This window comes from Furipterus horrens, unplaced genomic scaffold (assembly GCF_987537825.1).
Source record: "Furipterus horrens unplaced genomic scaffold, mFurHor1.1.pri manual_scaffold_5, whole genome shotgun sequence".
In the NCBI taxonomy this organism is placed as follows: Eukaryota; Metazoa; Chordata; class Mammalia; order Chiroptera; family Furipteridae; genus Furipterus; species Furipterus horrens.
The window spans coordinates 38,212,547-38,238,058 of NW_028327175.1; the positions used below are offsets into that span (position 1 = coordinate 38,212,547).

Below are 25,512 nucleotides of genomic sequence, written 5' to 3' on the forward strand. Positions count from 1 at the left end.
ACTCTGTCAAAACACTTACAGGAGTGTATTATCTGTTTGATTATCTGTGGTTAGACTCAAGTTCCATTGTATTCCCAGTGCCTAACATAGGACCTCTACATACTTAATAATCTGTGTACATGTGGCAGCGTCTTCTGTGAACACCCATAGGAGGTCGTGCCTGATCTCTACTTCTACAGAGATCCTGAAGAGACTGAAAAGGAAGAGCAGGCTGCTGGTGAAAAGGCTGTGACCAAGGAGGAATTTCAGGATGAACAGACTGCTCCAGCTCCCTAGTTCACTGCTGCTCAGCCTGAGGTTGTTAACTTGTCTGAAAGTGTGCAGGTGCTCTAGGTGCCTGTTCAGCAGTTTCCTACTGAAGACTGGAGTGCTCAGACTGCCACGGAAGACTGGTTCTCAGCTCCCACTGCTCAGGCTACTGAGTGGGTCAGAACAAGCACTGAGTGATCTTAAGCTGTTCTTCATCAAACTTAACAGAATGGAAATACAGTTGACAAAAAATAAATATTTTCTAAAAGTTGAAAAATACATATTAAAAAATAAAGGCTAGGGAATATCTTTGAGGTGAATAAAATGTTATAAAAGTGTCTTTGGTGATGATTGCAAATATCTGACTATACTAAAAACCATTAAATTGTATGCATTAAGTGGATAAATTGTATGTTATTTGAATTCTTTCTCAATAAAATTGTTTTCTAAAAACCTTTTCATAGGCAGAAATAGTGAATTGTTATTTAAATTTGCATTATTACTAGTAAAGGTGAACATTTTTCTTTTTGTCCATCATAGTACCTTTTGTCTCTCTCCTCCTACTTTTAAAAACTATTTCCTTGGACTTGATTTTACCTTGTTTTTTGACTTCTCTGCCTACCACTTGAACTGTTCTTAGTCTAAATTCTTCTTCTTTGTCTACCTCTTAAATGTTGGTGTTTTCCAGAGTTCTGTCATTGGTCCTTTTCTATTTCCCTGTGTTCTCTAATTACTGTGACCTGTTCTTTTTTAAATTGAGGTATAATTCATATAAAATCCATCCTGTTTAGGCAACAAAAGCAAAAATAAACAAGTGGGGCTACATCAAATTAAAAAGCTTCTGCACAGCAAAGGAAATCATCAACAAAGTGAAAAGGCAACCTATCAAATGGGAGAAAATATCTGCAAATCATACATCCAATAAGGGGTTATTATATAAAATATATAAAGAACTCCTGTCTCACTGTTATCCTCTCCTACTGTATTCTTATCATTTTTTTTGGTAATTGCAATATTCATCTGTAGATGATAGTTCTGTCCCTTTGCCTGTCAGAACTTTGAACTTATTTCCTCCCTTTTTTTCAGTAATCTTGCCCATAGTTCACCATATCCAGGCATCTCCATGCAGTGTCTCCATAATCTCAGTTGTAAGCATTCCATTTTTCAGTCACCATTCTGTCCAGCATATTTCTTCTTGTATCCTGACTCCACTAATCCTTTTTTTTTAAATTAATTAATTTATTTTTTGGGGGACCCCTGCTTTGTAACAATTCCCCCCTCTCAGACTTAAGACCCTTTATAATCTTATAAAGGACAATGAGCGAAGGTCTCATTGCTCCTCTAGCTGCTTCAAGCTGGACACGGTTGTTATCCTACCTACTCTTGGGTCCAGAAATTCCTAATAAGAGTAGGGGTGTGGAGGAGAGGGTGGCCTTCCCACATGGGGAAGGATCTTGCAGACTCCAGGTCAGTTGGCTGTTCCTGGACAATGACATTCTTGTTTTAACAGGCTGACATCCTTATTGTATTCTGGGGGCAACAGATTTGGCAACGGGGTTAAAAGGAATCATTCAGTCCATAACCACTAGAAGACAAAAGGCAGGGACTAATTTTTCAATGTCCCACATTAGGAAAATAAAAAGGCTTCTTTGGAGGAAGGTGTTCAAGGCACGTCACACCTGTCCAAAACCCTTTTGCCCACTACACTTAGTTTGGGCCAAGGGGACTATTTTAGGTTTCCCATCTTTCAGACCTCTGAACCCTTTCTGTCCATGCCATTAGGATAGAAAAGAGAAACCAGTTTTAAAGTGAAGCCCACAGAACACCCCATATTTCACCAGCTCAGCCACTTAGTTCAGCCAAACTGTTGAGTCTCAGGAGGCAGCGATGCAGACAGGATTAAGTGAGGCCTATACATACAGACAATCACTCAGGTAATGAGATCATAGGCTTATGCCTTATGAAAACAACACACATGTTAATTTACACAACATAACCCACGAACCAGTCTCTAAATCTGCAAGACTGACTTATTGGAAAGACATCCAGTTGCAAGGCATTTGACATTCTTCTTGCTGGTAAATTAAGCATCTTTGATGATGTCACAGATCTAGTTTAACTTTCAAGTGAAAACAAACTTTAAATAAAAATAAACTTTAAAGACAGTTCACTGCACTACTTTATAGTCTACCACTGAGCATTGTGATTTTCCTTGAATTGCGGTTTTTCTCCTTAAGATTCCTCTCGTCGTTAAAGGGACTGCATTGAGTCCATTTTTAATTTATCCTGTTTGTTTGCATAAACACAATAAGAGCAGCAAGTGATCACATATGATCTTTACGTGTGCTTTGCTGGAACTTACACAAGGAACCTTTAGGGTGACTTTCAGTCTGCTCTTCAGGGCACAGGAGCTGAGCCACATAACTGCCATTCAGACTTGCCTGTAAACACCTGTCTTTTTCCAAGTCCTTTGGGTTTTCCATTGTGCTTTAAGGTCCCTTCTACCATTTTTCAGGAAAGCAACCTTCATTCCTTCCCTGGAAAGATTGCCATGAACCACACAACCAACCAAGGTACCAGGCCTTTTATCTCGTGGGCTTTTATTACCTTCGAAAGTCAATCCCAGTTCCTCAGAGCTTTTTGGTAACAGCCAGAGCCCAAGCATGCCTCCTTTAGGCATGACATTCCAGTCAAAGTCTTGGTCAACAAAACCTCTATTAACAACTGGCCTTTTTAGTTTTATGCAAAGAATCTTCAATTATTACTTCTTCAGAATGCCAAATTCTGGAGGGATCAGGTAGGGAGAAAAATACACAGTGTGAAGGAAAATCCTTGTCCTTCTAATCACTAAAATTGCATTTCCATACTTTACATTTTCTTATGTTCACTTTCCTACATGTGAGGACTTTTTTTGGAGAGGGGAGGGGGGTTTTCTGGCTCATTTATTAATTTATGTTGCTTTCATTCTATTTTCCATCACTAAAAATTTTTGTTTGTTTTTCTATTAAAGTTGTTCCACTTTTTCCCCTATTGCTTCCCCACACCCTGCCCACCCCTTCTCCCAGTCAGTCCCCACCCAGTTGTCCGTGTCCATGGGTCATTTATACATGTTCTTTGACTAGACCCTTCCCTCTCTTACCCACCTTTTCTCCCTCCCCACTCCCCCCTTGTCACTGTTAGTCTTCTCCTTGTTTACATGCCTCTGGTTCAATTTTGTTTGTGTTGTTCATTAGTCTCCTGTAATAGGTGATAGTGTATGGTATTTTTCTTTCATTGCTTGGCTTATTTCGCTAAGCATAATTCTCTAGTTTCATCCATGTTGTTGCAAATGGTAGAATTTCCTTCTTTCTTTCTGTTACATAGTACTCCATTGTGTAAATGTACCACAGTTTTTTGATCTACTCATCTACAGATGGGCATTTAGGCTGTTTCCTGCACTTGGCTATTGTAAATAGTGCTGCTATGAACATAGGGGTGCATATGTTCTTTTGAATTGATGTTTCAGGATTCTTCGGATATAATCCTAGCAATGGAATTGCTGGTTCATAAGGCAGTTCCATTTTTAGTTTTTTGAGGAAATTCCATACTGTTTTCATAGTGGCTACGCCACCAGCAGTGCACTCTCCGCATCCTCACCAACACAGGTTTGTTTGTTGATTTGTTGATGATGGCCATTCTGACTGGTGTGAGGTGGTATTTCATTGTTGTTTTTATTTACATCTCTCTGATGGCTAATGATGTTGAGCATTCTTTCATATGCCTTTGGACCCTCTGTATGTCCTATTTGGAGAAGTGTTTGTTCAGGTCCTTTGCCCATTTTTTAATTGGGCTCTCTGTCTTACTGGTGTTGAGTCATATAAGTTCTTTATATATTTTGGCTGACTCCACTAATCTTTTCACCCCACCAAGATTTATAATCCTACTACTTTTTTTAAACAGAATTATTTATTGATTTTAGAGAGATCTAGAAATGGGGGAAAGAGAAAGCAAGAGAGACATTGATTTTTGTTGTTTCAATTATTTAGGCATTCACTAGTTGATTCTTGTATGTGTCCTTACCTGGGATTGAACCCACATCCTCAGTGTATTGGAATAACGCTTCAACCAACTGACCTACTCAGCCAGGGCCTAATCCTACGACTTTTTATTTTTCCTTACTTGCCCCCTCATGTCTTCACTTGTTTCCTTATAAACCCTGTTTGTATGTATACTCTCTCTACTGCCTTGTTCCTGTCTTGATCAAAATTCTTCCCTTTATATATAATAAATCTTCTTGCCCTTTCTTGATTTTTAAAAATTGATTGGGGCGAATAGAGAATTGTAATTATGCTGACTGATCAGTTTATACTTGATTTTAGCCAAAAGGTTGAGAAGCAATAATTGATCATTATTTAAATTCATGGCTACTTTCCTTAAATGAGCAGTCATGTCTCTAGCCCATTCACTCTTTCCTAGCTGACTGTTGTCATAAAATTCTTTATTTGCTTACCCTCACTCTCAGCAGATGATCTTGCTTGTCATTTTACCACTGAGAAATAAAAACCAATCAGAAAAGAACTTCTACAAGTCTGCCACATCTACCCAAGTACCAATATCTGCACCTGTAACCCTGCCTGTCTGCTTTTGCATGGATAAACTCTGTTCCTATTTTAGGCTGATTTTCTCCATGGATACACTAGATTTTATACCCTTCTACCTGCCCAAAGTTACCACTTCATTTGTTCTTTCTTTGTGCTGCATCATCAATATTTTCTTCATTGAATCATCTCCATCAATATACTGGACTGTTATTAATTTTTTCATGTGGAAAAGAAAAAACAAAAAACCTTGATTCCACTTTCCTTTTTAGGCATTGCTCTTAATTTACTTGATTTGTTAACAGTATTTGAGAGAGTTGATTCACTCTCTTTCTCTCCAAATAACTTCTTTATTTGACTTCTAGGACCCTTACTTTTCTGATTTTTCTTCTTTTTCTCTGGCAACTTCTTGATCTCTGCTGGTAACTCATTATTTCCCTGATCTCTGTACATTGAAAATAAGGACTTCTACCTTCCTTCTCTTGCTGATCACATTCACTTTCATTGCCTTAAATACTATCTACATCTAGTTTTTCAAATCCTTTTTCATTATTGATCCCCTTTAAAGAGTCATTTTAGACATTTTTTCCTAATCATACCCTCCCATGAAATTTTGTTTTATATTTATTTTTTTCTGTTCCCCCAATCCCCTTCCTTTTCATATTGTTCTCTATATCTATGGATCTGTTTCTGTTTTGTTTATTCATTTGTTTTATTTTTTCATATTCTGCTTGTAAGTGAAATCATAGTCTTTTTCTTTTCTGTCTGATTTATTTCACTTAGCATACCCTCTAACATATCCATGTTGCCACAAATGGCAAGATTTCATTCTTTTTTATTGCTGAGTAATATTCCATTGTGTATGTGTGTATTTTCTTTATCCATTTATCAATGGACCCATGAAATTTTGATATCACATATCCTGTGCATTTGTTTATGTGCTATGATCCTTTGGGTGGCCACAAACCATTGTACTCTAAGCTCTCACATTCCAAGGAACCAGTTTTTGCCCCCTGTTGAGAAGGCATGTTTTATATGCTGACAGTTCTTAAACTTTTATCTTTAACCTGGACTACCTTTATTATATCATATATATATATGGAGCTACTGATTTCTCCAGTACATGTCTAGGAGGTATCTCATACTTAAATGTATAAGACCAAACTCATAATCTGACTTTAGCGTATCCCTCCATAATATGTTTCTGTGGCTCTAGCAACACTGAATTTGCTATTCCACACTTGACCCTAGTGGTAAAGGGGCCTAAAGATGTGATTATCTATTCTCTTAATCCAATTTGGCCAGGCATTGAAAGTAGAAATTTCTCTGGCTCAAAGTCACTACCATATAGGCTTCCATAAGTAGAGTGAATAGAGTTTGTGATGACAAATTCCTGGGGGAAGTAGTAACATTGCTATCAGGGTTTGAGATTTAGGCACAGGGCAGAGTATGTACCCTACTCGTATCTTTGTACTTCGGTTGTCTGATCATGGCCTTTACCATTCATGTATTATTCTGCCTGGGCTTGGTAACAAAACACCACAGACTAGGTGGTTTAAACAACAGACATTTATTTCTCACAGTTCTGGAGGCCGCGAAGTCCAACAGAGATCAGGGTGCTGGTTGATAGGATTCCTGGTAAGAGCTTTCTTTCTTCTGTAGAAGGCTATTTTCTCATTGTTTCCTCATGGTGGAGAGAGAAATCTCCCTCTTCCCCTTATAAAGCCACAAGTCCCATCGTGAGGACCCCACCCTCATAATCTCATCCAAGCCTAACCTAATTACCTCTGGAACACCATCATGTTGGGGTTTAGGACTTCAACATATGAATTGGTGGGGGGAGTAGGGGCACAATTCAGTTCATAGCAAAGGAGTTACGAGTCAGAATTCTGAATATGGATAGCTTTTCAAGACCACAGCATCACAATACTGCACAAAGAGACCCATTTCTGTGTGGTGGTTAAGAATGTGACTTCTGAAATTAAACTGATTTATTTTCAGTGATGACTGGTTTAACATTGTACTAGTATGTCCAAGAGAGTCAGCATTTTCAATGAAGCTTTCATCTATGTCTGTAGCAGTTTTACTTTTAATATTTAGGAGTAGGTATCATTGTTTGGCTTAGTCATTTCTCATATTCTTCCTTTTCTGGTGACAAAATACTTTTTTAGAATTTGTGTTTTTGAAAATCACTTATGATTTTCACTTATGTTTATGTTATAAACAGTCTGTAAGGTTTCCAGGGAAACTCTTCTGTCCCATTATCCTGAAAGACAAAAAAGGTAGACAGGCTAACTTTTCAACACATGGGATTTTTTCTTATTAATGTTGTCATATGCTGCTGCTTCTGAAGACAAGTACAAGTTTCTCTTCTGAAGTATTATATGGTAAGAATCATCTCAGAATATTTGGATTGCTTAGCCTCTTTATCAGTGAGAGGTTTTGTTGTTGTTGTTTATTTGTTTTTAAAGATTCTCATGTTATCAGTTGGCTTGGTATCCTCATTACCACAGTCTGCAGCTTTCTGAGTTATGTTTAAATTTGTTAATAGATAATATATATATACAATTCTACAATGCCTGTGATACTTCTGTTAAAAACTGTTGAGGAACATTTATTTAAAGATCCCTGTCTCGTTATGATAGATTTAAGCATAAAAGATGATATCTGCATGCAGCTATGAAATGGTTGGTCACAGAATAGAGCAGATTTATTGGTTTGGAATTCCCTTTCGAATAAATAAGAATTTAAGCCAGGGAGCAATCAGATAGCTAGTATTGCATAATATATCCAAGCAGAACATCTGTGAAAGGCAGTTCTCAAAATTTTGGACTAGTGTTTGCTTTGGCAGCACATATACTAAAAAACTTTGGACAATCAGCAACATGTTAGTTTAACACCACTTGTAAAACTCAGGTCTTCTAGATAGGAAATACGTACTTTATTTTTCAACCAATGAATAAAGATACGCTTCAGATACTCTTGTCACTAAGGGGAATGTATATATGAATCATGGCCTTTTAATTAAAATGTGTTGAGATTTAGTTAATAAACTTTAGTTAAAAAAGCTTTATGAAGTTTTTAAATGCTTTTCCTACATTTTCACCATTTCAGCTGGAATCCTAATCATATGATTTTAGAAGTTCAGTTTTTATGTTCTTTTTCACTAGTGGTTTTGAATAGTTTTTAATCCTCTCTTTCCCCAACTCCAAATATACAGAATCATATCAGGAAACTTGTGATTTAATAGTTTTTAATGGAATCATGGCACCTTTATGACATTTTTCTTAAATGTCATAGTTGTGCAAATTTAGGATGGAAATTTTCTAAAGAGCTGCACAGTATATCCTTCTGAATGATAATTCTACCAAATTGTTAGTGTGCAGTGTGATGCAGTCCTTACCAAAACCATAAAAAGATCCAGTTTCCCTGTCACCCCAGAGAAACTGAGCAGTATTAATTTTTTCAATCCATTTCAAACGATGGACAGAGGAGGTAATAATTTGAAAATTAGTAGTTTACTATATGAATGAAGTTTATCCCATTTTTAATTTGTATTTTCTTCATGAGAATTCTTAGCTGTCTCATACTCATTTGTCCCTTGTGACGTGATTCCAACTTTGTGTTTAAAGTCTAAGAAGGGAAATGTTAGAACTTTTTAAATTTAGTTATAAACAGTAACATCTTAAATGCGATAAACCAAAACAAAAGGTCTCTATGTTCAGCAAAGTCACATTCCCCAGGGATTTACTAAACAGCAACAGCACTGTTACCAGTGTCAGCTGAGGCATTATTTATGTTCTTCTCTAATGGCTTCTTGTTCCCCCAAAGTTATTGAAGAAGGTGTGACGCCTTCATAGTCCTCATTAAGGATTCTTTTGATTGCTACTTAGATTACCTAACAAAACCTGGATATCAGTTTGGGAATATGACTTCTGCTGGGTCTCCTGTAATGATCTCTTACAAAGCATCAAATTCTTTTCTGTCCTCATTTCCTGGTCGGTGACATCTAAGAACAGATTGACATTTACTGTTTGAGTAAATATAAATAATAAATTATAAACTGCTTTGAAGTAGTTGACAAGACAAGAAATAATGTGTAGTTAACAATGCTTTTCATTTTCTAAATAATGCTTTTTTACTAGTATTTTTTGATTGTCAATTAGTCTTCCTATTTTAAAGCAGCATTTTGGAAATTTCCATTTTCCTAAGCAGCATTTTGGAAATTTCCATTTTCCTAACTTTTTTCCATCAGATGATTTTTATGTTCCTGAGGGAACATCCTTCTAATAAGTTGAAGAAAAGAATTGTATCTGTTTTAAAAGACAGTTTTAAACAAGCTTCCTTAGACAACAAAAGCTAATTAACATGTTTTGCTATGACTACTTGGAAAGATGCACTCAAATTTTTGAATTTGTATTTTACACTGGCACTTGGTTCTTATAACTAACTGTACCACTGACTTATATTACTATAATCAGTATTTTATTCAAAATTTTAAAAAAAACGAGAAACCTGTTTAAGAGAGATTTTTATCAAACACAAGAAGTCCCAAAAGTTTTGAGGTGTGTTTTAAGATAATTTATCAAACAATATATGGTGTCAGATGGGTGCTACCTATCCAGGGGGATCACTTTGTAATTTACATGAATGACTAACCACTGTGCTGTACACTTTAGATTAATATAATATTGAATGTCAGCTGTAATTGAAAAAAACTAAAATTAAGAAAAGATAATTGAAGATGATTCTCTTCTGGTAGGAACTAACATGAAAGAAGATGCTTCTTTTAGATACCTGTTTACCAGCTACTTGGAGTAGTATATGTATTTTAATCACTCTCTAGAAATAACATTATTCTGCAAAGCACTTGTTCTGAATGTGTTATTTTATAATTCAGAGTAATATTTGTATCTTTATTCTTCTAAGAATGGATATTGATGCTTGCTTTTCTTTAGTCTCTCCTTGTGAAGATACAAAAGGAGAAAACTAGATAGTACTACTATTTTTAAAGGTCTTTCAAATTATGCAGTGGTATTATGATTGAAAAATGAGGTTACTAGAGGTTTTATCAAGAACAGATATACTTGACCCCTCGCGCCTGGGAACATGGCGGCCCCCATCGTGGGCCGGGCTAGCCTCTGCTGCAGGTGGCCTCAGAGCCGGTGCTGCAAGGAGGAGTCACGCTGCTGCTCCCACAGCAACTTGAAGCCCGCCCCCCCCCGCACCCCCCCCCCCCCGTCCCCCGTCCCCTTGGTTGTGGGGCACGGTGATACTGGGTCTACAAGCTGGTGGAGGACGCGAAACACCAGCCCAAAGACAACCTGGAGCTTATCCTCATGCAGTTGGTAGAGGAGCTTGTAGTCCGGGGTGACTTGGTTTCAGTGAAGAAATCTTTGGGCAATAATCGAATGCTTCCTCAAGGACTGGCTGTATATGCATCTCCTGAAAACAAGAAGTTGTTTGAAGAGGAGAAATTGCTAAGACAAGAAGGAAAATTAGAAAAGATCCAGACCAAGGCAGGTGAAATGACAGTGAAATTTCTGAGGAGCTGTTGCCTGGAGGTAGGGATGAAGAACAATGTCAAGTGGGAACTAAACCCTGAAATAGTTGCCTGCCACTTTCTCAAAAATCTTGTGTTGTGGTAGCCCCACATGTATTAAAGTTACCAGAAGAGCCCATCACACAGTGGGGCAAGTATTAGTGCAAGGTGATGGTAAATGGGCTTGACACTGTCAGGGTCCCTATGTCTGTGGTGAACTTTGAGAGGCCCAAGGCCAAAAGATACAAGCACTGGTTAGCCCAGCAAGCTGCCAAGGGAATGGATTCCACCAGCTCCTAGATGATCTGAACCTACCTACTATTCTTCAAAAGCGGCAAAGCGGAATATGAGGCACAGTGGAGCAAAGATGGGCCAGCTCTGACCAAATATTGAATTTCAGAGGGCACATGGGGACATTGGAATAAACTGCATGTTCATGTTGAATTCTTCATCTTAGCATCTTCATCTTCGACTGTTATCACATCCGGCCTTGTTGGGGCAGTTCTTTTCAAGAAGTACTAATCTATAGGTTGATAAGCTGAATATTACTAGACCAAAACAGCCTAGATCCTGCTTCCTCTTCCTCCATTGGAATTCATTGGAACAAATGGAAGAGCTGGCTATTGTCTTTAGTACTTGGCTCATCCTCATCATCCAAACTGAACATGTATGTCTTAAGAAGAAATAAAGAGGTTATGTTCTTAAAAAAATAAAAAAGAACAGATATATTTGAGAACTATATATTTTAATTTGTTAGCATATAAACTGGATTTTTGTATTAGTTTTCATTACATGCCTATGTACACATGAATGACCAGTGACTAAGTAGGGTTTGGAATGACTTACTAATTTTAAATAGTATTTTTATTTTATTTATTTATTTAAATTTAGGACCACTTTTTAATTTTTATTTTAGATTTTATATGCATACTTATTTTTAGAGAGAGGGGAAGGGAGGGAGAGGGAGAAGCACCAATGTGTGAGAGAAATATCAATAGGCTGCCTCTCGCATGCCTCCAACCCAGGGACCTGGCCTGCAACCCAGGCATGTGCCTTGACCTGGAATCAAACTGGCAAATAGTATTTTTGGGTAATGATATTTATAAAAACTCATTTTTTGTCATTTTTTTAATTAAAAAGAAAAACAGATTTTAACAACTTTAAAGGGTTTGAACATCACCATTATAAACGATCTTAGGATTCAAGTTCTAGTTTTACTAATTGTTTTAGTTGTGTTATGCATACATGATTTTGTTTTGAAGTTTTTATTAAAACTTTACTATTTTAGAACTATGAAAAGAAACTTTCATAGAAACAGCTGAAGAGGAACTGATAAAATATTAACTTTGGGGAGGACTTGTCACATATATACGCTCATGCATACCTCAACAATTGGGTAATTAGAAATTAAAAGAGCATAGATTTTGTAATTCTAGGTATGCCAAAACAGCAGCAACCTTTTTTTAAAACATCGTGGGTGTGAAAAGAATTGATTGTTGCTTTTTCATATTTTCCTAGTGTTCTACCACTGTATCCTTTTAATACAGTACATATATTTGCTAGCATTTTGAGCATTTAGACTTTTAAATACTTATAATGATATATATATATATATATATATATATTTTGTATTCTTTGCTGTTTTATTTTGGCTCTTCTGCATTTGCAACCAAATTATACTTTATATGCTAGACAAAGTTTATGCCAGCCTAATTGGTTGCTGGCATTTCTTAGCCTCACAGCTGCTGTGAATTCAGCTGTGAACTAGGAAACATATAATAGGATACTGTTTTCAAAGACCAAAAGGCAATTGTCAGCACGTAAAAGTTGTTTTTGACAGCTCAGTAAATATATGAGGGATTATGGCAAGTTAAATAGCATAAATAGCAATCTTAAATAACCATCTTAATTTTAAAGGTTAGAAAGTTCGAAATACAGAACTCATGTATTTGTTACTTTGTTCACTGGGGCAGAGGTAGCTTGAATTCACATTTGTTCTTCTGTTCTGTCACTTGTCGGTTTATTTTTTTAAAATTATTTGTCTTATTTACTAACATATTAAAAACTTGAGATTTGAACTATTCTCCCTTTGATTTCACCATAACAAAGTGGAGACAAATTGTGTTAAGATATTTTAGAAATGGACTAAGCATAAAGTGCCTTTGAAATAAAGGTTATGATTTCAAAATAATTATTTATATAATTTGCTTTTGCAGGTAATATTTTTATAAATTATCCTAACATCTAAATTTGGGGTAAAATTAACGTACAACGAACCATATAGAATTATCTTTTTTTTTTTTAGGTTATAATGATCAAATGGACACGTTGTGATTTTTTTCCTTAGAATTACTGTAGTTCTCATATAATTTAACTATTTAAAAATCTATTTTCAATAGCAGATACCTGTGAGTATCCTGTTTTTGAACAATACAGTCACTACCCACGAAGGTCAAAATCTGTTCCTGAAAATCAGATGTGTGTGAAAATGCTGACTTGGAGCCTATTTGCCCTTATTTTAAATGGAAATTACAGTGTTAATAATCAACCCATACTCTATAACCAATTTCAAAACTGTAACTGACACTATAAATCACCTACATATAAGTGAAATACTGCCATGTTTAACAAGAAGGGTAACAAATCAGTTTTATATGCAGTAAAATCTTTTCTACCATTATAATTGCTTTTTGCCCTTCCCTTGTGTTTTCTTTTAACATTTTCTTAAACATTCTGGGACTCATTTAACACTAGGCAAAACAAGGACTAAATAAATATGAGAGGCTGTGGAAATACATTCAGGACAAGCACACAGTGCCAGAAAATAGCTCATACATTGTCCTGTGCCTACATTTTGATACTTGGTGTGCTTTTTTATATTCTGACCATCTTTCAATTATATTTGGACTGTTACTGAGAACTTTTCTTGCACACTCTTTTGTTTAAAATGTGAATTAAGTTTTGACATATACAAATATAAATCTTATCCTATATGAACATTGGCCAAAATATCTTGCATTGAGAGATAAGTTTTATGAAACTTGGATATTAAACACCCAGAGGTCTTCTACTGGGAAAATGGTTGTGGGAGTGGGGATACTGTACTTCTAAAAGTCTTTGCAAGTACTTTTTTTTTTCTTCACTCTTAACAAATGACATTTTCTACACTGTAATTTATCTTTACAAGTAGGTTGAAAGAAAGCTGTAAACTTAAATATGCCTCTAGATTTTAAAGTTTAAAAAAGTCATAGTTTTGAAACTACAGCAGTTATAATTTATTAGTGTTGATTTTATATAATAGTGTGAACTTAGTTTTTAGATCTGACTCCCGTTTTCTGTTAATATGATGTATGACTTGAAGATGGATTAGGGCTTCTGGTCAAAATAGTACAATGTAGTACATGTACACGCGTTGGCATCTTTCTGCCTCAGAAACATTTAAAAAAGGAGGGGGGGCATATAGCTGTGCTCAAGAACAAGGCATCACCAGGGAGCAGAAACAGTGGAAATACTAAGGGATGGATGAAGCTAAGCAGGCAAGGACTGCAGAAGTTTGGCTGTAGGATGATAGGGGGACCAAATTGAAAAGAAAAAAAGAAAAAAAAATCAGAATCAGGTTCACTGTTTGAAGACAAAAATAAAAATAAAAATTCCATGCTGCCTAAGTACTGCAGATATTTCTATTAATCTGATCCACTGACATAAAGCAAGCACTTAAGCCTTCATTCAGCTCCAGACTTTTTAATCATTTCTTATTGCAGGGATTTCATATTTATTTTCTTTTCATGAGTGAATAAAGAAGACCACGTTATCAATAAGCCAGCATTTTCTCAGTGCTGCCCTGCTAAACTTCCAGAGCTTAGTCTTAACTGGTGGATCAGCTGCATTTGACTCGGCTACTTGTCGCTTAAGGCTCTTGCATTGGTCACTGAAGTTGTGGAGGTACCAGTATTGAAAAGATTGCTGATACTGTGTTATCTCTGGTTTTCCTTATCCTCTTCATTGCTGATTTCTCTAGGCTGCTTTTGGAGATTAAGGTCCCTGTGAAATTGTGACTTATAGTTCTATACAGATTTTGTCCCTCTGGTTTGCCTTTTCTCACACACCTAGTTATCAGTAAGTACACTATGTTACTCCTCCCTCCTTACGAAAGTTGGGATATTGTGGTAGGTGCTTAACTCTGGGAATGGCAGTGTTGGTCTTGCCTTTTGGAACATACACATGCTTTCCCCCATTCTCATTGTGATCATTCTGTTGGTAATTGCATGAAAACCCCTATCTGCACCATAATGATGGTGCCATCAGGGCAGCTCATATCTCTGTGTAATCCACTCTCCATTTCTACTGTCAGTTATACTCAATCTTCTCTCTTTCATATCCTGTGACAACCATGTAGATACACTGCTTGGAACCCCCTTTAAGAAAGAACTTATTCAGTTCCAGGGAGTACATTTAGCTGGCAGCCTCCATCTGTAATACCTTCAGGCTCCTTAGCTTTTGAGTTGAGGCCTTGCTTTTCCTAGGAAACCTTTAGCCTGTGACTGAGCACAGTGTGTGGCTACTAAGGTATTTCCATTATAGCCCAGTATGGGACTCCTCCAATCAGCAGTCTTTGTTCTGGAGCTCCCTGCTGGATTGACCAAGACTTTGTTAAATCTGCATCAAGGTCTGAGGCTTTCTCTGCTCAATCCTGTTGGTAATTGCGTGGAAACCCTTATCTGTACTACATGCTTCGACAGCCTCATAACCCCCCTCCTTCACAGGTTTCAGATCCATATCATGATCTGAAAGTTTTCTATGCCCAGTCCTATTTCCTTCTCTTAACTTTCACAGTAAACCTCTTGTCCTCCTAAATGTCTCAATATCTGCTTTCCAGAGAACCCAACTGATACGTAGCACTTCTGGTTATTTATCTAATTTATGTCCAAATCAAATTGCAATGAGTGTTACCTAATTTATTTTTTAAGTTCCTCTTTTGAATCCTCCCAGTATTTTCCAGCTCATTATTTCACTGCACTCTCAACGCCTGCCTCTCCACTAAAGTCTGCTTACCTCACTAAATGGCACCACTATCTACTCAGTTGCTTTTACATTTGCCTTTCACATTTAAGTCCTTGAGCCATCTACAGCTATTTTTTGGTGGGGGAAGAAAGTATTGCGTAAGATAGGGATCAGGCAGTAAAATGAATTAGAAGTCAGGAATGAATGAGATCAGAGGTAAGAGTGTTATAGGTCATTAAAGGGCCATTGGAAGAACTTTAGTTTTTACTCTTGTGTGAGATGGGGAGTCACTGGAAGGCTTTGAGCAAAGGAGTGTGATGTCTAACTTACTTTTTACTAAAAATATTCAGGAAGCAAGGAGACTGACTTAGTTGGGAGAGAATTGTAATAAATCTAGGATCAAGGCATTGGTGGCTTGCACCAAGGTGGTTGCAGTGAATTGGTAAGAAATGATTCATTATCTGGGGATAAGACTTGGGCATCATCATTTAATTCTGTAGAAGCTCCTTAGGAGTTTCTGATGTACAATGAGGGTTGAGAATCTATGCTACAGTTTATAAATTTTTACAAGGGTGCTTGTAATGTAAGCCACATCAATTTAATATAAGGACAGAGAGGAGCGTACTGATAATAGCAGCTTTTGCATCTGATCAGGGTTCAAATCTGTGCTAATCACCTACTTAAGAGCTCCAGTGTTCATATTTTAAAAATGGAGAAATTACTTCATAGGTATATTTATTACATTTAATAAACTAATGTAGATCAAATGAGCTAGTTTCTGACATACAGCTAGTTCCTGACATACATGCTTAGAAATTAGTAGCTTAAAGAAAGATCTGGCCTATCTTGATTGGTAAAAAAAAATTTAAATTAATAATGTTCAGTTTCCATGAGGGTTTGGAGGAATAAGTCCCATTGTTCATAGAGAGGTAAATGGAGAGCAGTTTTGGAATATCAGTTTCAACTTCTTGGACCCATTAATTCCATTCACATCTGTGTACAGATACTCAGTGCAACATCTTTTAATGGCAAACAGTTGGAAACCATTTAAATTATTCTTAGTAAAGAAATAAATGGTTATACATTCCTTTTATGGATTGCTATACAGTTGTTTAAATAATTCTGTTGGTCTATCGTTGAAAGATTGCCGATATATATTTTAGTTTTTAAAAGAGCACCAATATGTGACATGAAAGTACTTCAATACATGAACGTTTGAAACAAGATTATATTCATTTATTCAGATTTTTATGAGCCCATATAGAAAAGATATTGACTGACAATAATTTCATATATAACAATATTTAGGAAATTATTAGTGTTCATGTTTTTGTTTTTGTTTTAAATATTTATTTTTAGAGAAAGGGGAAGGGACGGAGAAAGAGAGGTAGAGAAATATCGATGTGTGGTTGCCTCTCACTCACCCCCAACCAGGGACCTGGCCCGCATCCCAGGCATGTGCCCTGACTGGGAATTGAACTGGCGACCCTTCAGTTCGCAGGCCGGCGCTCAGTCCACTGAGCCACACTGGCCAGGGCGTGTTCATGTTTTTTAAGATATTGTATGCCTTGTTATTTCACTAATATTGTTTATGTACCATACAGCAGGGTTTTTTTAAGGTATTTAAATAACTATAAATTATCCTAAGGAAATTATAGATGCCCCAAGGATTTTATTTAGGGAATATATATAAAAATTACATATGTTGTTTTTATTATGTAATATTAAAGGTGCAGCTACGTAACAAATAGTTTCTATCCTTACTTGACTAGTAGTCAGATGGATGGGTAAGATGAAAACAAATGAAATAAGTAAAATGTATATTTGTATGTAAACCTATGTATGCAGTTGACCATTGAACAACACAGGATCGAACTGCACAGTTGCAGTGGATTTTTTTTCACTAAATATTATACTGTGCCCAATCTGCATATTTTGGTATTCAGAGTCTGGGAACAACTACCTTACAGCTACCAAGGGACAACCAAGTTCTTGGGTATTAAAAGTTATACACACATTTTTGACTGTTGGATTGGGGGTTACTGCCCCTAACCCCTGTGTTGTACAAGGGTCAACTGTATATACATACACATGTGTGTGTGCATGCGCGCACACACATATATTACCCGTTGATCTGTTTTTAGGAATTTATCCCAAAGAAACAATCTAACAAGTGCATAATGACAAACGTGCAATAATAATATTCATTGCAATGTTTATAATAGTAAAACATTGCACATAACCCAAGTGACCATTAATAAGTATTAAACGAGCTGTGATAAAGATGGAATATTATGTAATAATTAAAAATAATTATATCTAGTTATTAACAGATAAGATCCACAACGTATTAAGAAAGGGAAAACAAGTTTAATGTATTAAATATAATGTTGTTTCTTTGGATGGTAAATACCGGAGTCAACAGAGAAAGCAAAGGAGTAGGGTGGATTTCAATAGGAGACGTGCAGAAAAAGAATCATTTTAGGTTAGCATTTCCCAACCTTTTGGACTCTGATTCCTTTTATCAATAACTTTATATTAATAACATTAATTTGTGTAATATAACTTTTACGTAAAATATTTTATATCAGTAGAGTATTAAAATTGCTTTATGAATATTCTGTGTTCAACAGAATCATTGTTGGCTTACCATAAGGAAACTTTCTAATAACTATAGCTGTTTAACAATATAAAATTGTAGATATTCTGTGTCATGGTGTAACCGTTTATCATGTATGCTGAAAATAAACTTTATAATACAAGTTCTTGAGTTCCTGATTTTGACAAGGAGTAAATTGATTTGCCACTGACAGAGTTCATTCCCTAATCCTGAGAGTCTGTAGGACTTGCCTTGTAAGAAAAGCAGTAAGATATAGTCTTAATAGTTTGTAAATTATAGAATGGTATTTGACAGTAGTAGGCATTCCATAATTCATGACATTTAAAATATATATTTTTTTTATTTCTACTTAGGCCGAATACATCAAGCAATGGTAACATCTTTAAATGAAGATAATGAAAGCGTAACTGTTGAATGGATAGAAAATGGAGATACAAAAGGCAAAGAGGTAAGATCACTGGGTTAAGTCCTATTTTTAGTCCTGCAATCAAGTTTTGAATATAAACCAAACAGAAAAGCATATAATTTTTATATAGTAATGTTTCATTCCTTGAAAAGCTTCAACTGATTAAAAAATTTCCCTCAAAGTTATCTCTCTTCTACATATCTTATATGATTGGACATAAAATCAAAACCACAGAATGCAGTCTTAAAGATTCTTTACATATATATGAGTTATAATTCTAGGTCATCTGGTTTTTAAAGCAATACCGTTCATTAGCTAAATTATTTAACAATTATTCTCTGTAAATTTATTTGAAAAATAAAACTTAATTGTCAAAATAGACTCAAAATACATGCGGTTGTTAAAACAGATTGACTTGGAGAGCATCTTTTCACTTAACCCTGACCTTGTACCTGATGAAGAAATTGAACCCAGTCCAGAAACACCTCCACCTCCAACATCCTCAGCCAAAGTAAACAAAATTGTAAAGGTTAGTGATGAAAATTCAGAGTAGAGTGTGTATGCATTTGTGTGCTTGCATGTACGAGTGTGTTATGGTTTGAAATTGGCGGGCTGTGAGAATATGTTTTAAGTATTTGTTTTGTTTAAAAAAAAAACTTAATGCTTTCTACCATTCACATGCACATACTTTTGAGGATTGAGGTTGTCTAATTCACAGTTATGACCATTATTAAATAAAATTGTAGAAATTTCTTGCCTGATTAGGATTTTTCTTGAGACTGATAGCTTCTCAGGAGATATGGGTCAAAACAATTTGCTTATCAGTGTTTGTTGAGTGAATACAAATGACTTTGATAAGGAAAGAATGAATGTTTATTATTCATAATAAATTCCCACTCCAGTTGTCTTTTGAATCGTAATTTTGTTAATTTTAAGTTTATTAAAGAAGGATGGGAAATGACAGTGTAGTTTAACTTTCTGTATTATCTGTGGAAATGAACTTCAAAGCCCTGCTATATCCTCCCTAACAGTTTTATCTATATAAAAGTAAAAGGCACGTTATTTTTTTTAAAGATAATTCCCCTTCATTGCTATTGAAACAACTCACTGTTAAAATTTTGTATCAACATACAACTCTCTTTAAACCAAGCAGTCCCTCAAAGTTGTTGAAGCAACAGGTTTTTGTGTTCAACCGACATGTGTTGATTTTTCAATATGATTGATTTTGTCATCTACAAAGATGAATACGACATAGCTTGAACCCTATAGGAACTTGCTGTCTTGCTGGAAGAACATACGTGGAAGCTTAACAATATCAACAAAGCCTGCTTTTTAAACCATGCATGTGAACATAAGGCAGATTTTTCAGTTCATGTTATTTCAACATATTGAGAGTCACTGCTTAGAGATCATTAGTCACCCCTTGTAAGTGGACTATTTTTTTATAGTTGGCTTCACAGTCTGAAAGATCTTCATAGGGTTTTTTTTTGTTTGTTTTTTTAAGATTTTATTTACTTATTTTTAGAGAGAGGGGAAGGGAGGGAGAGAGAGAGGGGAGAAACATCATCGATGTGTGGTTGCCTCTTGCTCAGCCCCCAACTGGAGACCCAGCCTGCAACCCAGGCATGTGTCCTGACTAAGAATCGAACCTGCGACCCTTTGGTTTGTAGGCTGGCACTCAATCCACTGAGCCACACCAGTCAGGGCTGATTTTCATAGTTTTTACTTCTGAGTATGTCATTAGCAACATTTGCAGTCCATTAGAATCACTAGGGAAAAAGATTTAAAATACTGATTCCTAGGCCTGTTCTCAGAGTTTACTTTTATCTGAAGAAAAGCTCTAGCATCGATACTTTTTTCATAGTACCCTTCTGATTTGAATGTGCTGTTAGCTTTGAGAACCACTGCATTATTTGGCATCTCTTAGTAAATAAATAATAGGACAAAAATTTACTGCCCTGATGTATGCAGTCTTTTAAAGTCTAATGAAACCTTTCGATATAACTGACAGTGTGCATCTCAGAGTATTTTGATGTTTCAATTTAACAATGGACTGTAAGTTGTCTAAAATTAGTATTTTATTATTTGCTCCCTGACACCCAAAGATGAAATGTGTTACATAGTTTTGGCAGGATAGCATTGTGAGTAAGAGAGCACACTTCATTGAAATTACTTAACCTCTCTTTGCTTCAGTTTCCTCCTCTATGAAACCAGAATAGGAATAATAGTGAACTCGTAGGGTTGTTGTGAAGATTAAATGAATTAATACATATAAAATCCTTAGAGCGGTGCCTGGCTCATTATTTCTGAATATTTTGAGGTGCACAGAATACACATAAAGAAATTTGAATATTAAAAGATTATTTATAGTTCTTTTCCATTTAATTTTAAGCTATGTCTGCCTAATTTTGTTTAATTAAAGGAAGCTAATTATGATATATTGATGAAGGGTAAAGAGAGAAAGTAAAATGAATATTTCTTTTTTATAGAATCGACGGACTGTGGCTTCTATTAAGAATGACCCTCCTCCCAGGGATAATAGAGGTAAAGTACAATTTTACTAATTTTGCCTATTAGCCCTGACAAGGTAAATAAAAGTAAATATTACCCTTGACATTATTATTTATTTAAAGTTTACATGGCTAATTTTAAGAGTGTTAATGTTGACTTACAAAGGTATGTGATGAATTTTTGATTCATCTCATTTACCCAATAATTTTCAGATTTTAGGAGAGTGTTATGATAAAGAAGGGAATGGGGAAGTAGTCTGTTGATTAAGGTAAATTTAATCATCATAGCATTTTATATAATTTTTTGGCTAACAAGCTTCCAACAAGGGTCATGGTAACTTGGAGTCAGCTAAAAAAAAAAAGTTGAACAGGTATACATTTTAGTTAATTGCAGGTCTTACATATATTTTCAGCCAGGAGATGTATAGTTACTTTCTTACTTACTATTCAGCAGTTCATAATGGTACTTTCTAATAGTGATATTTTTCTATACATGTGGCCGATGAGGAAGGACAGGCATAGGCATTAGAGGAGAGGTCAGAAGTAGAGGGAAACCCAATACTTCACACACTGTTTTTTGGGTCTTTTGAAAATTTATATTTCTTTGTAAAATGTGATATTTATATTTAATTTATATGCCTTTTCCACTTTTTTAACATCCACAGTAGGAAATTCTCTGCTTAAATTCTGCGTATTTGAGGAGCCAGGAATTGGATTTGGAATATAGGGAGTGTTAAAGGACTTAAGTTTTTACTTTTTGTAGTTCTGAATTGTGTGATTTTTTCAAAATGGGAATGCATTTAAAATTCATATTTTGTACACTTATAGTTGTTATTAAAAATTAACCTTGGATTTGGTTTTTATATAAATTATTTAGATTGAGTTTTGTAATTAAAACTACATTGGTGAAACCTCTTAGCTTAGTTTATTGAACAGAATTATTGTATATTCTATTCAAATACACATCAGTAGAAAACCAGGCAGTTTGTTAATGCAGCTTTTAAATATTTCTTTCAGATATAGCTCTTCATTTTATTAAGGTTTACTGTAAATTTTTTGTTCTGAATTTAAAATTTTTCTTCTACTTACAGTGGTTGGTTCTGCACGTGCACGGCCTAGTCAGCTTCCTGAACAATCTTCCTCGGCACAACAGAATGGTAGTGTTTCAGATATATCTCCAGTTCAAGCTGCAAAAAAGGAATTTGGACCCCCTTGTATGTAAATCGTGTATCAAGGATTCAGTCATTTTAGGCATACATGTATTCTCTCTTGGTCATCTTTATAAGTCCCCAAATGGTAAACAGTCTAATTGACAACTTGGTTGAAGATTTCATTTTATCATGATGGAAAATTATTTTTTTCTTGTTTAGTTTATTAATTGGGTTTTCAATGTATATTTCGGAGAAAAATAATTTATTACTATAAAATTGTAAGCATTTCAGTTGCTTTGCATTTAAAATTCTGGACAGATGGTAATTTGACAGATGTTGTACAAGAAATTCTTATACTTCTTGCTTCAAAGATCTGTGATTCTAGACCAAGAGATGACATGTATTAGTGTGTTAGAGTCATTTTTCTTGACTCTTTATTTGTATATTGTCCTGTTCCTAGTTTTGTTAAAGCAGCTCACAAAGTTCACATAGTTGTTAATAGGCATGCTTTGTCACTCTGTACTTTCTTTTGGTTATGTGGTGAAATTATACATAAAATTTTGTGTATAAGTACAGTATTCTAAAAAAGAAAAGTATACTTGTACAGCTCATCTTTTTCTTTCAGCACGGAGAAAATCTAATTGTGTGAAAGAAGTAGAAAAATTACAAGAAAAACGAGAAAAAAGGAGACTACAACAACAAGAACTTAGAGAAAAAAGAGCCCAGGTTTGTAAAAGAAACATATTTTGTTTATGCACCTACTGAAGATTAGACTGTGTCAGTGAAAGTAATTGACTTAGGAAAAAGTAGTTGTATTCACTTAAAGATTTTAATATAGTTCCTTAAATTTATATTGAGGAATAATATAAACTCTTGTGAAGATAAGTTATAATGGATATCATTATGTATACTTTCCATGTTTTAGTGGGTATGTGTTAGTCCTAAAGTTTGTTCCATTTTGCATAATAAGCTATTGTTTACAGAACTCTTAAAATAAGCATCATAGAATTTTGACTTTTTGAAAATATCTGAAAATACATTTAGAAGAATATTGAGGTAAAGTACATGATTATGTTATAGATTTTATTATTGTTTTCCCATGGTTAATAATAAGGTCAACATAACACATTGAAAGTTGTCAAATTCTTTGTGTTTTGATTTATACTAGATATTGAAAGTTGTATCTATGTTGTGCCCCTCTCGTTCCCTTTAGATGGTAGCAAAACTGTTGATTAGCATTGGAAAAATTGCATTGAGAACTGGTCTTTTATCTTTCTACAGGTCTTCACATATTAGAAATTTTGTTATTGTACATATAATTCCTTCATTGTACTTACATTATATCCTCAGAACTTATTTCCTGTAATAAAACACCAGGAAATTTTTATTTATTTATTTATTTATTTAATTTAGGAGTGTGTTCAGATGCCCTTAATCATAAAGATGTGTTGTGTTTGGGAACTGTGGAACCAGTATAATACTCAGCCCAAGTAAATCAGCCTCTATCTGAAGATGATCTGACAATGACCAGTTGGGTTTTGAAAGAAAGAATACACAAAATAGATAGATCTACTGATAGCTTAGCAAAGATGCCACCTGGTGTTTCCTGTGGGTACTTTATAATATTGTGATCTTAATTTTCACTTTACATACTACTCCTCAATTGACGTAGTTGGTATTATTTCCTAGAAGATTACTTGAAAGTAAGTTCCATTAACAGTTTTGAAATTTAATTACATTTGAAGCAAATCTGCATGTTATGTATGAAAAAATATGACTTCTTAGAATGTCCAGTAATTTTACTCATGGCTGGGAGAGGCTGTTAACAATTTGTTTACTATGTCTCAATCTGAATTTTCTCAGTTTTGAAGCAAGGAAGTAAATTGCAGTTACTGTATTTTTCCCCAGGGCAAAGAAACAAAAGAAAGAGAGACTGCCAACACCATCATTGCATTAAAATTTATTAAGGGAACTTATTTGTGAGGTGTGTTTTGATCGGTGGCAAGGAGACATGGATATCCTCTATCATGTGGCAGGGGCTAAGGAGTTATATAGGATGGGGCAGGATGGGTAGGGGTACTGGCATGTAACTTGCCCGAGATGATGTGAAAAATGCCTTATATAGTTGCCCAGGACTGTTCCAGGACTCAGGGGAGGAGTCAGACTGAGGGGATTTAAGGGAAGCATCACTGTTTGGGCCTTTATCTAGCAGCATCTATTTGAATCTAGTGGGAGGGTCAGCAGCAGTCAGGCAGCTTCAGGAAATGGTCATGATAGAACATTCTCTCCTCCAAGCAGTCAGTATTCGATCATTTGAATAATAAAGATTTAAAAAATTATCTTGGCTTTTCATTCCTTTAAATTCTGTGTCCTTTTGATTTGGAACTGTTTTACCATGCCTTAGTTTCATTTTTTTAAAAAGAGCCAACAAAAATAGAAAATGAACATAAACACATCCATATTTCTGCTTGATGAAACACTGGATTAATAGGGAAAAAGAATCTGACTAAATGAAATTTTCTAGAATTTCAGCTTTTCTAGAATTTAAGATGAGCACTATTTCTCCTTTGCTCCATTTTCTAGGATAATTAAGGTATATGTATAACAGTGGAATTTTTAAAATAGGTCAAGGCTGGCTTTAATGAGGAATGCTTGGTTTAGAATTAACAGAATGCTCCCTGACCGGTGTGGCTTCATTGGTTGGGCGTCCTCCCACAAAGTGAAAGGTTGCCAGTTGGGTCAGGGCACATGCTTAGGTTTCAGGTTCAGTCCCTGGTCTGGCGCGTGTGAGAGGCAACTGATCAATGTTTCTCACATTAATGTCTCTCCCTTTCTTTCTCCCTCCCTTCCCCTTTCTCAAACAAACAAACAAACAAATAAATAAATAAAAATTTTAAAAGGATTAACAGAATGCATGTAGACCAATAAAATTTTATTTTTAATATGAAAGTGATTCCTGAGTATATGATTAGTCATAACTCTGAAACTAAATTATACTACATCTTCAGTTTGAGTGTGGGCTTTGCTAGAGCAAAAGACACATCTATTTTTAAAAATTTCAAACCATACGTAACACAAATGCAACAAATACCACATTACTATAATTATAATAACTGATGATTCTCTTTCTCTTACAGGATGTTGATGCTACAAACCCAAATTATGAAATTATGTGTATGATCAGAGACTTTAGAGGAAGTTTGGATTATAGACCATTAACAACAGCAGATCCTGTAAGATTTTTTTTGTAAATCATTGCTCTGGAACTCTGTGCTGAACTAAAAACATGCTTGATACCCACTAAATTAATATTGTATTTACTAGGTAAATTTTCATTTCTTTCTGTTCTTGTTTCCTACATTTTAAGAAAATCAAGAAATCATCCACATTTATGCTTCTCTTCCATAATTTGATGTATCAGACATGCTTCCAACAGAACTGTCTGTTTTTAAAGCA

The 25,512-nt window shown here is 35.2% G+C and overlaps 1 protein-coding gene and 1 pseudogene across 4 annotated transcripts in view; both read left to right on the forward strand.

Moving 5' to 3' along the window:
* The window catches only part of KIF2A (kinesin family member 2A), a 64,737-nt gene that overhangs the window by 14,466 nt on the left and 24,759 nt on the right, over positions 1-25,512 (forward strand). For 2 of the 4 annotated variants that reach the window (XM_090276301.1, XM_090276303.1), the window contains exons 2-7: positions 18,343-18,437; positions 18,805-18,924; positions 20,885-20,939; positions 21,997-22,119; positions 22,682-22,782; positions 25,194-25,289. In XM_090276301.1, coding sequence (XP_090132427.1) covers positions 18,343-18,437; positions 18,805-18,924; positions 20,885-20,939; positions 21,997-22,119; positions 22,682-22,782; positions 25,194-25,289 — 590 coding nt within the window. The remainder of the gene's footprint in view (positions 1-18,342; positions 18,438-18,804; positions 18,925-20,884; positions 20,940-21,996; positions 22,120-22,681; positions 22,783-25,193; positions 25,290-25,512) is intronic. The other 2 variants (XM_090276302.1, XM_090276304.1) reach the window with 1 other exon arrangement.
* On the forward strand, positions 9,936-10,668 carry LOC150008415 (large ribosomal subunit protein bL9m pseudogene; annotated as a pseudogene).